This window comes from Brienomyrus brachyistius, chromosome 18 (genome assembly GCF_023856365.1).
Source record: "Brienomyrus brachyistius isolate T26 chromosome 18, BBRACH_0.4, whole genome shotgun sequence".
NCBI lineage: Eukaryota > Metazoa > Chordata > Actinopteri > Osteoglossiformes > Mormyridae > Brienomyrus > Brienomyrus brachyistius.
The window spans coordinates 1,359,232-1,374,612 of NC_064550.1; the positions used below are offsets into that span (position 1 = coordinate 1,359,232).

General features: G+C 37.4%; 3 protein-coding genes and 1 long non-coding RNA gene across 4 annotated transcripts in view; 1 reads left to right on the forward strand and 3 right to left on the reverse strand.

The window, feature by feature from the left end:
* hoxc4a (homeobox C4a) overlaps positions 1-253 on the reverse strand; it is a 52,593-nt gene extending 52,340 nt beyond the window's left edge. Inside the window, exon 1 of the mRNA XM_048983340.1 lies at positions 117-253. The gene's annotated coding sequence lies outside the window, so the exon portion shown is untranslated. The remainder of the gene's footprint in view (positions 1-116) is intronic.
* Positions 53-10,152, forward strand: LOC125712848 (uncharacterized). The gene is made up of 3 exons (XR_007383406.1): positions 53-184; positions 7,966-8,011; positions 8,949-10,152. It is a non-coding gene; the product is annotated as an uncharacterized LOC125712848 (long non-coding RNA).
* On the reverse strand, positions 6,050-9,749 carry hoxc8a (homeobox C8a). The gene is made up of 2 exons (XM_048983343.1): positions 9,314-9,749; positions 6,050-8,094 (listed from the first exon to the last, which is right to left on the reverse strand). Exons 1-2 carry the CDS (start codon positions 9,747-9,749, stop codon positions 7,790-7,792), a joined length of 741 nt encoding a protein of 246 aa, XP_048839300.1. The 3' UTR covers positions 6,050-7,789.
* Positions 10,153-12,738: 2,586 nt separating the features above from the next.
* Positions 12,739-15,328, reverse strand: hoxc9a (homeobox C9a). The gene is made up of 2 exons (XM_048983341.1): positions 14,627-15,328; positions 12,739-13,511 (listed from the first exon to the last, which is right to left on the reverse strand). The coding sequence occupies exons 1-2, from the start codon at positions 15,195-15,197 to the stop codon at positions 13,267-13,269; spliced, it is 816 nt and encodes a 271-aa protein (XP_048839298.1). The 5' UTR covers positions 15,198-15,328; the 3' UTR covers positions 12,739-13,266.
* Positions 15,329-15,381: the final 53 nt, after the last annotated feature.

Below are 15,381 nucleotides of genomic sequence, written 5' to 3' on the forward strand. Positions count from 1 at the left end.
ACGGGAAGGTGGGGTGGGAGGAGTAGTTGAAAAAACCGACTGCAACCGACCTCTCATGGACACGGTCTGTTAGATAAACATCCAAGCCAATGAGGAAGGAAGAATTCGTTTCTTACCCGCGGTCTCTGTGCCGAGCCCTTGTCGCACTTCTCCTGGTCCAGCAGAAATGCCAGTGGTGGTGAAGGTAAGTGCAGCGGTTCATAAAGCATAAAGGCATCCTTTATCTAGCAGGTAATCAAAGGGTTCGTGGAAAAATAATTCGAGAGAGTAGTATTTACAACCCGCTGCTCTTTCGGATCCACGTGAGACACGACTAAGCAGTTTCGCCTCTAGGGGTGAATACGAAGCAGAACTGTCATAAAGCTATTCCTGGATGTTGGAAACCGAGTAGCAATCTAGAGAGGGTCCAATACGAACAACGCTCACGGCAAATCCCTGACCACCAAATAACACAGAAATGCTATTAAAAATAAGGGCTTTCGTAACCTTTTAGTCGAGTTTCTTTGCTTCCGCTGGGTCTGCAGCCTGACAGAACGTGAGATCCACAGGAAAGACAACAGTATAAAGTTCATGTTCATGGAGGCTGGAGCATGTGACGCGCATCAGCCAATCGCGGAATAGTCTCAGTCGTAAACTTTTATTACTTAGCTGTAAATTTTCGCCCAAACAACTAAGAATGTGTTGCGCACAAATGTCTCTCTCCCTCTATATGTCGATCTCCCTCTTTTTTTCTCTCTGCGGTCTTTATTTGAGAATCTTCGTTGGCACACATTATGTTTACGGTGCAACTCCAATAAAATGCATGAGCCTACTACAAAACTACAGTAAAATTATGTTATTAGGGTGATTTTTACATTTGCCCCACCATCACCCAGTTGGTTACCTAATATTTAAATTTCGATACCAAAAACTAATAGACCTAATTACAAGAGTGGTGCTGTTAATAGTATAATTAGTTTAATTAGACTTTGTAGCGTGTTGGTAACAATTAAGTCACAACCAGTAATCAGTAATTATTTCAACTTCAAACTTCATTTGTACACATGACATTATGGGTGAGAAATAAGCCATACTGGAGAATGTTTGTAAGAGAATGGCATCAGTCAGCATTGCAGATATCTGACAACAAAACGCGAGCGTCAGTCTCATGCACGCATGCCACACGCACCCATAACAGAATTTCGCGGCAACATGTGGTAGGGAAATTTGAAGTACTTTCTTTTAACTTTCAATGATTTTTATTATTTATTATTTTATTTTATTTCAAAATTGTTATTTGCATTGTTTAAAACATTGGGATAGAATCACCATTAAATAACTACAATGCTTCCTTAAAATATCTTTAAACGAAAACTCGGCCTGCATGTGTAGGTATGCTTATAGTCCGCCGTAAGTACGGTCATATTGAAATGTACAGAGGACATGGATACAGAGGACATGGATTTATGTACATATTGCATGGTACAATTTTTCACGTATGCTCTTAGTTATTGTCACGATGGTCAAATGTGCCTTTGCTGCACAATTGCATTACATTTTTAACGAGTTTAATGAGGTTTAGTTCTCTTGTCCAAATGAATTACAATTCAAAATTATTTCATTCTTTCTGTTGCACTATTTGCTACACTATGAAGAGAATTGATTCCAAATTGTAGACGCATGATTGTCAAACACTACGGTAATACATGTATTTTTTATATGACGAGTAGTCGTTTTATACGATGTAAGATTACATATTACAAACGTTTATTGAGTCTTTTTCGTGGTTTGAGTAGGTTGGACAGGGCATTCGTTTAAAAACGCAAAATTTAATGTTATTTAATGTTGATAAGAGTAGGTTAAGTGTCAGAAAGGTTATGTGAAAAAAATATGATTAAAAATATAACTCACTCTTCTAAATGGAACAGCATATCCCTCAAGCGCAAATATACACTGAAATGCAATAGGCAACACAACAGAAACTGCTAAAATATGGACATGTGAATATGAATGTTAGTATGTCATCAGTGAATCATACATTCAAATTTCACATTAGACATCTGTCAATTACGCTACCTAGCGAAGTCACTCCGTGCGAAGGATCACACTAAAAGCAAATTACAAATAAATCCGGTGACATATTCATTAGTAAACCAATAAATGGTGAATGTGAGAGGAAGTTAGGATATTATAAACGAAAACAATGTTAAACATCTTAAAGTTACGCGAGTTTTGTATGCCGTATCATCAGGGAGAAAATAATAACTTTTTCCAGATATTATTATCACGCATTTTTTCATAATTTTACTAATTTCATTATTACGTAACTTGTTTCTAAATCAATGAGGCAACATTTAAACAAGATCTGTATTAATTACGAATTAATTTAATAAGACGTTTTGCAGTTAGACTATAGTCATTTAAACAGATACTGAACATATAGGCACATTCATCCAAGAAATTATATTATATTATATTATATTATATTATATTATATTATATTATATTATATTATATTATATTATATTATATTATATTATATTATATTATATTATATTATATTATATTATATTATATTATATTATATACAATACCCGCACGAACTCCAGCAGACTTCGGCCCCAAGGCGTTCGTTGTGAAAATAATAGGAAAAAAAGATCCGGATACGCGACGGCGAAGTTTACACCGCCAATAAACTTTACTGCTGGTATACTTAAGTAATGGCGGAACGTGGTCTCTTTGCGATAGTATACCGAACGACAGAAGGCTGGAAAATGCTTCCGGACAATTGTCAGAGACACAGAAAGTCCCGTTTTATTACTATGTTACCAATAAAGCACTTTCCCCGACGGGACATCTGTAGTAAAATCTCGTTCATAGTGACACACAGACAGAGACTAGCATGGTTCACGTTTTAAATTACATTCACCATTTTTTTAAACTAACGAAAAACAATTTTTTGGTTATGGTAATCAAACAATTCAAGCAACATGTTCGAAATCAAAATAAAAACGTCACCATCAACACCATAATATTATTATTCAACAATTAAATAACAAAGCTAATAAAAAAATTAGTAACAACATGCTAACAACAACAATAGCAACAACAGCAATTATTATTGTTATTATTGTTGCTTTTGTTATGGCTGTTTGTTATGGCTGTTTGTTATGGCTGATACCGTTATCACCACTAGAATTTCATATATATTTTTCTGAAGCTGCTTAAAGTATGACTGCCTCGAATTTATTCAAAATTATGCATGTGCTTGAGTTAAAAAATGTGGCTGGAAAACCCCTGAAATGCAGCCTGTCCACTGGGCGCTGTGTGGCTCAGGCAGGTTAGGCCTCTGTCTCTGTGATCGCAAGGTCTCCAGTTCAAATCCCATTGCTATGACTGTCTCATGGCTGTCGGGTCCCTCATCAAGGCTCTTGGGCCTGCAGAAATGGTCCAAGGTTGCTGGATAAGGGGCTGACCCTGTGCTCAGACCATAAGCATCACCCTATATATATGAGTATGTCTTAAAGGAGAGCAAAATTGGGAAAGAAGTTGTATTTTCATGAGACCCAACAGGGACCATCCCAGAAGATAGTATCGGGTTATTAAACGAAACCATAATAAGTCAACCCCCCCCCCACAGTCTGCATTACTTCTACAGCCTATACTGTGCTTTTGGTGAAGAATGGCCAAATTTAGTAAAAATGTGGTCTGATATGGAGACTGTAATCTACTGTAAACAGAAGACCATCCCAAAAAATCTTTATTCCTCAGGATTAAAAACTTCAATGCCAGAGATACTTTAGGATGATTTAGGAATAATACAGTGAAAGTCTTCTGATAAATTTCTGACATTATCTTAGAGTCTGTGATGAGATTTGATATTTTATTCATACAGCCAGGGGGGGGGGGAATGATTACTCATTTGTAACCTATACAAAAAATCAATTATCAACACTCTTCATAAATAATTGTGTTACTTCTGTATTATTATTATTATTATTATTATTATTATACTGGGAAATTCCACCGTGGCCATTTGTTCCTGCTTCTAGCCTCTGACATGATTATTATCTTAATGACTCAAGACAGAAGTATGTAAATTTAGTGAAAAGGAAAGTTTCCTGTTTTTATGATTATAAAGATAATATGACTGTAATCCATACAGTCCTGCTTATAGTCTAAATAATTTCTAAGTATGTCAGTATGTGATTTATTTTGTTACATTGGTATATTGTGGTGAACCTACACACATAGCATAGAATACAAGGAAGAGATACATTCAGGATGGGATGTCAGTCCATATCAGGGCATATTAAGTAAGTAAGTAAATAGATAGATAGATAGATAGATAGATAGATAGATAGATAGATAGATAGATAGATAGATAGATAGATAGATAGATAGATAGATAGATAGATAGATAGATATTCCTTGCTATGGACTAGCACCCCATCTTGGATGTACCCCGACCCCAAGCCCGGTGCTGATTGTTATTGGCTGTAGGTCCTCTCAGGCAGCGCTGAGCTGGGGGCTGGGGTACACCCTGGGTATGGCACATACACACACATGGTCCAATCAGCAGGAGGAAACTCACGTGACACAGGAGAGCATACAAACTCCACATTTACAGCAGAGGTGGGATTTGACACCCTGGGGGTGTGAGGCAACAGTGCTACTCACAAAGCCGCCATACCCCCCCCATCGGAACGTCTTGTATATGTTGTTAATGTGATTTTATCTGAATTATTTATAAATAAAATTCAGGGGTTGGTTTTAGTATCACTTGTCTTGGCAATTAAGACTAAAAAACATATCACGGGCACTATCCCGTATAATCCCAATTCATCAGTGCTCAATTACATTTAAGGTTTTACATTTAATTCAATTTTTAATACAAAGCGATTTACAGTAGGGCGATTGGTTACAGATTGAGTGTGCTCCCTGGGATTCTGTTTTGATTTAAAAGTAACGCTATTACAGACATAACATTGGCGGTACGTTATTACTTACTTACATAACTAAAGACACAAGTAAAACTGAAATATGCTTTTTCTGCATGCATGGAAGTCAAGTATTAACTCGGCGAAAATTTCAGACTCCGGGAGGCTCATCCACCCATATGTGAGCGGCACCGTTAATGTTTCCTCATTTTCAATCTAAGGCTACTGAAACGTATTTTGAAATGCACTTTGAATATCACTTTAAATTAACAAACATAATGCAGCTGTTTCATCAACTAATGTGCTTCGAAAGTATAATTTGTTTCAGTTTGTATATTTTTAGTTTTTAACACAATCAATAAGTTGATACAACATTAAATTGATGCTCAATTTAAGTGAAGATCAAGGAGACAAGTTGTAACTTTGGGATTATAACATTTATAATGTCGTATTTTAAATGCAATGCACTATACTACATTGTAGCAGGTGTACATAGCATGTAATAGCAAAATACGGACAGACCTCAAGAATCGCTTTTTGATATGATTTGCTTGAGGCAGAAGTGGATCCAAATGATGGCTATTGCTCGCCTTTTAACAATAGGCAAAGGTTGAAAACAAATCTGTTCTTTGTGTAGTTGACGTCAAAGCTTTGGAGGTGTTAAAACATTAGTCTTTCAATATACTTTGCTAAGATGAATACCCAGGACTCTTACAAACACCCTGTAAACATGAATACTCGTACAATTGGCACGATAGGTATCGGAAGAGCTGTTAGTGGACTTGATTTTCTATGAAACGGCATCGGTATTTGCGAACGTGAAGCCGTACTGACCGACTTTCTCCATCAAATTACAACTTGAAATTGCCTGTTCAGTCTGTGGTTATATCGCCCATATGTGAATTAGGCTTGATCAACAAACCTTTTTTTGGGAACCTCAGACAGTTTCAACAAAATGCTGGATTCGCCAAGCATCTCAGGCTCTTTTCAAACAAACCTAAATACTATGTCTGAGTTTTTATTTTTGTGAATGAGTTACTGTAGGCCGGATAAAGTGGGCGACTCAGCGGAATCTTTTATACGGTGTTCAGAAAAACAACATTTTCTTGGTATTCTTTCATTGTATTTTTTTCATTTATTCATTAGTGATAAAGAGAAAGTTGGAGTGATAAGAAACAAAACCAATGACAATTACAAAAAAATAACTGTGGTGAAGGGCTAACATTGCGAATTTTACCGTGCCGCTGTCTTTTTTGGTACTTGCGTGCTTCTGTAAGTGTGGTGTCGCGCCTTGAAAATACTGGCTGAAAAATCTTAATCTACCATGTACATCATTGTTCATTTAATGAAATGAATGCAACGGAATATGGCAAGTGATTTATTTATTAGTGTTGTCGCAACAACAATCGTTTAGTAACACAAAACAATAAAAACAACTTAAAAAACAAGCACATTAACAGCTATAAATACCAATACTATCTTGCAGGTTATATCAGTGCAATCTGAAATCTAGCCTAGAACATCGTCACAATGAAATACCTGACACACCAAATTCAAAGTAGTATTTATGATAATGTACACAGCAATGTGCGCGGTATCATTAGGCAGTTTAAGTTGTTGGGGGGGGGGGGGGGGGGAATGAAACATTTTTAAGCAGCCCATTCTATTATTATTATTATTATGATTATTATTGTTGTTGGTTGTGCTGTTATTATTATTATTGTTGTTGCTATTGTTATTATTAATATTATTATTGTTATTGTTGTTGTATTGTTGCTGTTGTTGGTTATGCTACTGTTATTATTATTATTATTATTATTATTATTAATATTATTGTTATTGTTCTTATTGCATACAATTGGCGTCAATATACGGAACTCCTGCGCAATATCAGTTGATTTACGGTAGCTGGGTTAAAACGCACGTTCATCTATTGCTCAGGGATCCTACAGAGCAGCTATTGGGCTTCATACTAACAGATTAAACAAACACTCTGAAATGGCTCTCTTAAAAATGTATTGCAATTGTCCCAGTTAGGTAGCATATTTAGGCTGTTTCAGGCCATTGTATTTCCCTTTAAATAAGATATAAAATAAAAATGACAATGACATCCCCAGCACTACCGACCACGAATTAAACTCTTAAAGAAAAAAATACCTAATACGTGTTTGAGCTTACAGAAGACTTTACTAATGCGTATCACTTTATACAGTATCACAATGAATGAAGCCTTGTCCGCAAAGAAATAAGACTCGACAGTCAACTGGGTTTAATTTAATGCATTTCACAAATATATCTAAATTTTAAATTTTAGATGTTGGATTTGAATTTAGTTTCAGAATTTGGTTCTCCTATCTTATGCTAATTTGAAACTTAGCCCAGTTCTATTTGGTCTTAAGTGATTCTAAGAATTAAGCATGTGATTTAGCTACAACAATTCGTGCTGCTTAGGTAATTATATTTAATTAATTTATTTAAATTTTCATCACTCCAACCGATTTAGAAGCAAGTCATATTCATAATTCACGTCTGACGTTCACCGGCCCAACGTTCTGTCGCCAACAGAATATATGCATATATATTTTAAAAAGAAAACATAGATATTTTCTTGCATTTTCTTAAACAGAAAACGTTGGTTTTATTTCAAAACCAGGTGAGCTATTCTATTGCATCTACTGCATGTTGATTCCTATCATGAAGACAGGCCAGGAGGAAGAAGTGCTTTTGACAGTTTGTAGGATTTTCTCACTTATTGACTCAATAAAACTGTAGTCATAAAGTTTATATCGTCGGCCTTTCCTGTTCATCGTCCCATTCACATGGTGTTTTTTTTTCTTTCGAAGTCGTATAGTCGTAAAAAGGCCATTAAATTACTCCTTGGTCTCTGTTTCCTCTACCGATTCCTTCTCTTCTCTTTCATCCACTTCGCCGTCCTCGTTCGCATCCTCTTCGGCCTCTGTTCTCTGGCCTGGAAACTTATCCTTGTTATTTTCCTTCTTCCATTTCATCCGTCGATTCTGAAACCAAATCTTTACCTGTCTTTCAGTTAAGCCGAGGGCATGGGACACCTCAATCCGTCGTTTGCGTGTCAGGTAAGGGTTGAAAAGGAACTCCTTCTCCAATTCCAACGTCTGATATCGACTGTAGGTCTGTCGTCCGCTGCGCCTTCCAGGTGCTTTAAAGTGAAAGACGTATTTGTGCGTTTACAATTGTAAGGTGAAACATAATTATGGTATTTATGAGCAGGTTATGTGAAATGCATATTAACTTATAATGTATGTTCCGCAGCACACTACTTAATGGTCGCTTATAATTTTCAACAACAGCGACAGGGAAACAGTTATTAACGAATGAAATGGACAAATTGCAGCTTCAATAAACAAGGAACATGTAAACGCATACGTCAAGAAAATTAACGTGTAATGTAAACATACAAGCGCAAGCACGCAGTGCTTAAAACAGTCTAATTGAATATTTTGGCTATACGCTGACTGTTATGGTTTTGTGAGATTATAGGCAAACTTAAAGCGATCTGGTAGAGAGATTTAATTTTACTCAGTCATATGGAATTTAGTGATTTTTTTTCAATGAGTGTTTATATAATGGCGGTTTCATTTAACAGTGACTTTAATTATCAAGCCTAAACTCGACAAGGGCTTCTTACACGTCTTACATCAAGGATGACCTTCTAGGGGATGAATGAACGGATGTTTGATATAGATATTCTATGCAGAACGCGTGGCCGTACTCTTTATGTGCTAGAAAACAAAGAAACGAATTCTGTCTAAAATGAGAACCACGCGGCTAGTTTCACTCATTATGAAAACAGTTGTTAGATTTGACCATCGGCAGGTTTCGATTGCTTCACTTTCGTGTGTTTTATCTCTAAACACTGGCAATGCCCAGAAAGGCATAAGAAAAGGACGCTTTTAAAATATAAGGCATTTAAAGTGTTCTTATTTAACCATAACCTGAAATGCAGTTACCCATTTAATGTTACCCTGCCTCGTTTCCCCTTTGTCTTTGCAGGGGTGTCCCTACAACCCAGACTAACTATACCGAAAACCACGCTGTTGCCAGATGAATGGATCTCACTTTCCACTGTGGAACTGATGCAAGAGATCGGGATGGAAACACCAATTAAAATAGAAATTTAGGCTACTGGTGACTAAAGATCACCGATGTTTAGTTCCGATAGTGTTTTATTTATTCGGAAAAGCAAAATTTGAATTCCAAATGGTCAACGTGTTTTTAACAAACAAAATATGGTTAAATAGATTTAACAAACGACCCAATGACTACTTTTCTTTTCGCCGCCGCTATTTTGCCTGTATGTCTTTATCTCACACAACACAGATGGACAGGAGAAAACAATAACACAAAAGAATTCTAACCGTGGGGTCTCATCCAAGGAAACATGAGACTGGGAGACGAGTTTTGATTTAAGTGGCCTTGTCCTTCTCCGGGGTTACTGCCATTAGACGATTTACAGTCTGGGTATTGCGTTAAACTCGCCTCTTGCTGGGTTCCATAAAGTGATTGCCTCGGAAGGGCTTCGTATCCATAAAATTTCGTGGCGTCTCCGTGGCAAGCTAAAGCACAGGGATTCTGTTGGTATCCGGGGCTGGAGATTCCCGATGTCCCGTGGTGGAAAAAATCCTGGACGTGATGGGGAGGGTGTTGAAAAGCCGGTGTTGGCGTTCCGGGTCCGTACACCAGTGTGTGGCCACGGGTGACGCTTTGAGGGAACCGGCAGTCGTAGTAAGTTGGCTCCAGCGTTTCGCCGCCTTTGTACTTGGAGAAAAGAGGGTTAACAAAATAGGAACTCATGTTCTGTTTGCATTAAAAGAGGCTGGTATTTCTTTCCTGTAGTAAATTTATTTTAAAGTTATTTCCCAAATTTCACACACACCAAAGACACATCAGCCGGAGCCAGACGGCAAATCGCTGGTTGTTTAGACAATCTCAGATTTCTCAAATAGACTGCCTGTTTTCACTCTCTCTCTTCTCTCACACGAGCCTCCCCGTGTGTCCTTATTCACTGTTTGCGGTCTCAGAACCGACACACGGCGTGCAGGGTTGATGTGTGTTACGGTCAGAGCTGGCTAGCTCCGGCGGCAGAGTCACAAGCGCTCAGTTTTTTTTTTTTTTTTGCTCCCTACCCAACCACTCTTCACTACATTGACCCCCGCCTCCGCTCGTCTCTACACCAACCTTCATCTGCCCCCCCCCCCCGGCTTCTTGCACACTAGTGTAGTACGGTATCTACCTTGAAAAACACGGCAATTATAGTATGTGCAAAAGACATTAATAAAAATTCAAGAACGGCGTTGAATACACACATACACCCACAAAGAATTAATGCATAAAAAATTGCAGTCGAAAATCAGGTTTAAAATAATTAACGTCAATTTACTTCAGAAGCTGAGTAAAAACATAGACATGCACTGTCCTGCACCGTCCGTACACCTGCCGTTGCTGACCCGAGTATGTTCAGTTGTGCGAAAAGTAATAAATCAGGAGTGAGGAGTTAATAAAAGTACAGATTACATCCCACGTTATTTCAATTGACACGTTAATGTTCCCGTGTTTTATTTAGCTGAGCCTGATGTAGGCCGCGGCCTAACTGACTCGTATGAGTTCTCTGGCGTTACTGACGCTTTTTACACATCATCGAGAAATACGAGAGAAGGCCCACTAAAATTTATAGACATCAATAGAGATCCAGGTTGGATATTAAAACAATGCATAATCTAGCATTAACAAAATCCTGACTGTATGCCCAATAAAGTGTTTTAAACATCATATGTGTATACGTTTTTTATCTAAACAATTTATACTATAATATTTATTTCTAGAGCTAGAATATTGGCATAATTGTTTATTGGAGGTTTATCCACTATAAAAGTTAGGCAGAACTTACTGGAATTAAATATATAATTAGGAGCCTCGTGGATAAAGAACACTAAATCGTTTGCAAAATTATATTTTACAATACAACAACAACGGTATTATACATAATATTTAGTTGCAATATTATTGAATCTACCTTATGACCTAGGTTTTTTGAGTGAAGTCTTTATGACGTCTTACGTATTGAATAATTATCAAAATAAATAATCTAATCTAAACATTCAAAATCAAACTATAGTTACACTACCGCGAGAAATAACGTGGTTGCACATTACCAACCTGAACAACTGTAGTCAAAACAATATAACAACATATATTTTGAAAACTCGTTGGATGGACGAAATGCACCGTAAAATGCCCGAAAGACATTAAAGAAGTAAATTATGGAAGAATTTCAACTACGCAGACAGAGCGGTTTGAAATCTGTGGGCCAATAGCGACATCTAGTGCTTCTGCAAAAATCTAGCTGGCGAGTTTTGGATTCTGAAATGATATGAAAACAATGGAAACTGATTCCACACCCAGCACTGTTTATCGAGGTATGGCTGTTTCGATTTACAAGCTTTCTTGGTGTAGTTTATACATTTAAATAAAAATAATAATATTATCTAGGAAGCTCTACGCATTATTTGGCATATAGTTTCACATTATTTATGCCGGACTTTTGTTGAATTAACACAACCCACTTTAGAATTATCTTGCACGACTGCATCCGGTTGTGCGGTTTTAAACGCGCAAAGAGTAATTATGGCCTTTCAAGTTTACTGCTTCTTTCCTCCACGGAAGTATGCAGCCCACTGAACACCGTTTTCAGAATGAAAGTGCATTGAAACTCCCGATATTTTTAGCGGGGCTACAGACAAAACAATCTCAATAACTCCCTTTGAAGCAGTTGGCCATCGCCGTCCATTAAAGCCATAAAGCAATTTAAGCCAGACGTCTAGCCGGTTCGCAGGACTCTCTTTTGTTTGGTTACATTTGAAACAAACACCGCGAGCCCAACCAGGGTTGTAAAACCTGCATTTTTGTCCTGAGCTGCGGAAATATCGCACTGGATTGCGCCTTAAAAGATCTGTATCCTGTCAGTTTTGTTTACCACCACAAAGGGCTATTTTATCTTAGACATACTGTTTCACATAACACCTAAGTCCTAAGGCATGCAAAGGAGCGACTCTTTCGTTTTTATTTTCTTAATTACGACACTACCCCTATATATAAGTAGTATTTAGTGTAGGTGCAATCGGAGTATTTTAGCGACAATATTAATGTGTCTGTGTGCAGCCTATATAATGTATATCTGTATATTTATATATAATTACTTCATACAACTTAAGAATTAAAAAATGCCGTTTTGGGAAGTGTTGGTTAAATGCAGCAATGAGCAGGCTTGAATAGCGTGAATACATTGAAAATACGTAAGCCGAAATATGAATAATATTCATTGTCAGTATCAATACAATAAAATGAATGGTAAAATCTTAATGTGTGCATCTTTCTGCAGCTATATTATTCTGGATTTTTCGCTTACGTAGATTCCATTAAAATAATAATTCCTGATACCCGTCCCACGTGACTAACAGCGGATCAGAATGAACTACTTCAATTACCTCTGCTCAGAAGACGATCGCAAATATGAAATTCATTAAAAATTGTAGGCGTGTTTTTTTCTTAGATACATGCTGCCTCAATGTAAAAACCACGAGTGGTCGTTAACTTAATGAAATTCTTACCAAAATGCATACACCACGTTTCCCCCCTCATACAGTCATCCACCTTCAAAGGTCCCAGATATGTATATTTTAATTAGGACACCTTTGCCTATCATATTATCCTTAATTTTCGTTTTTCAATTAGGTCTACGCCATGAAAACCAGCTAACGCTTTGTAAGGAAGACCATCAAACGTGCAAGGTGATATTGTATATATTTCAATGTAGCTACATTCTACAACAGGTTATAACTTTACGGATTTGAAGTAATGTAAAAATACACGAATAAGTACATCAAAACTATTATAGTACCACACAAATACATACACAGACACGTTGATATCTTTTTGACATATGAAGAAAGTCATAAGTTACAAAGTAAAATAAAAAAATTCAAGTACTTTCGCTGTTCACTAGTAAATAGGCCTATTTCAGTCATTGTCCTTTTAAGTACAAGGTACTTAATCGCCTCAACACAACTGTGGTGTTATTCTAAGGAACACTAAATATTAAACAATGTCGCATGATGGACAGTATCCAAAAAAAAAGAAAATATAATAAAACATCATAAAATGTTTCGCAAACTAAAAATCAAACTAATTTTCACAAAATGAACGGGCCTAACGCTTTCTGTCTGTGCTGTTTTCTTGGGAGTTGTAGGGTAAATTGCTCAATCTGAATTCCAATTCTTGTTTATGTTTCCCATTTATGTCGACCAATTGCATACTACTGTTCTTTGCTGTCGCTCTTTTCTTTGTTCATTTTCTTCATTTTCATCCGTCGATTCTGGAACCATATTTTAACCTGTCGTTCCGTCAGATTTAGGACTCGGGCAACCTCATATCGACGGTCCCTTGTAAGGTACATATTGAACAAGAACTCCTTTTCAAGCTCCAAAGTTTGATATTTGGTGTAAGGACATCGCTTCTTCCGTGTGGAGCGCGCGTGGATCCAGTTCGCCACGGGGTTATCTGAAAACCGAATAACAAAAATACTTACTGTTTTGAAGAACAGTAATTACTGAAAATTTTACCGTGTCATATGGGAAGTGATGCGATATGACATACATGACTGGGCCTCTTAACAGAATATTTCCCCTTTTAATAGTTCATTTATGTATGTGTCGTCAAATACAGTCTATGTATGTATTTTTATATAATTGGAATAAATTGATCATTTGGAGCGATTTGCTTTTTAAGACCGCTGGGTGCTTAAGAGGAATGTTGTCGTAAAATTGTGAATGCGCCCCTTCATTTTATAGGCCCATAAACGGACGGAAGCTCCTTTCGCTTTCTGCATGAAGTCAGAAAATCACACACTGACTGCCTAAATTCCCAAGTCGTGTTCTGGAGAATTGTTTTGCTCTTTCTGTGTTAACATGATGTATATTTAAGAAAATATTACAGTCATATTTAATGGACGTAACATGCACACGTGACGGTGTCATTTTAGTAGTCTGTTACTTTATCAAATATACCATTCTTCATACAACGTAATAAAATATATATTCCTCCCTTGACAAAAGTATATCTGCTATATTAGGCATAAAGAGTTGAATACGGAATGTAGGCCTATTATTGCCTTATCATACTTGTTAATTTCTTTGTCAGTAACCATTTAAATTCAGTCGATAATGCAGATTTTAAATAAATTAGGCCTAATAAATCCACGCTTTATCCCTGACTGCGAGTAATAATAATAATAATAATTATTATTATTATTATATAGCTATAACACAGATATTGCAAAATATAAAAGAAACAAAACAAAGAAACAGAGATGAGTATATTGTATATAGTAAACAAGACGATTTGTCTAACTCCACCTTGTCATTAAATTGCTCCTTTTTTGAGTACGTAGTTTTTATAACCCGTCTCCTTACTTTACAACCTTAAACAGCCGTGATTTGTCCCGTTCAGTAGTAACCCCGTGTCAGGAAGGACTTCAGCAGTAATTAAACGTTTTAAAAAACGATACTAAGGAAGATCATTTCTTTTTTGAAGAATGACAGTCAACCTCCAAACAAATGCAATAGCAATTATATAAGAAACACGGCTTCAATACCATGCTGTAAACTTCAACTTACTTGGATCTAATTCGGACTTGTCGTCTTTGTGCTTGTCTGGAGCCAGAACCTCGGATTCCGGAGAAGGGACGTTCTGCTGCGTCTTATCACGAATTTCAGCAGAAGAGCTGTACAGATAATCCGAATATCCGCGTCCATTGGATCCCAAGCATTCACCGACTCTGCGCTCCGGGAAGGCGTCAGGTTTCAGCCCGTAGTGTCTGCTGTTTGCTGGATAGCCTGGGAAGGACACGGTACCAGAGACCGGCTCCAGCCAGGAGCGTATATATCTGGAATCCGTTCCTAAGTGAGGCTGGTGGGTGTATGGGTGATAGACCACTGAGGACTGTGAGTGAACTGGGGCCCAAGACGTGGTAAAAACGGAAGGTTTAGGGGTAAAGCTGCAGGAAGGAAAATCGGCACACTCCGGTACTATGGGCGTCGGACGGGAGCCGGAGGGAAGCGATCCAGCAGTGGAGAATCGAGTCGCCAGGACCTCGTCGTTTTCATGGTTTATCAAGGAATCCACATAATAATTACTTATGGGACCAGTGGTCGACATGACGAACCTCCCCGTCTCTTTTACATGCATCCGATTATTATATGGAGTGTATGTGTACTTTTTTATCTGCCCATTGAACAATCAAGCCAGGTAATTATTTCTACAAGTCTTTCTAGCTGCCATTGGTTGTTTGTACCACACGTGATTATAGTTACCCCCCTCCCTCCCCAAAACGGCTTGTTGGATCAATGCGCCATCCTTTTCTGGAATAGCA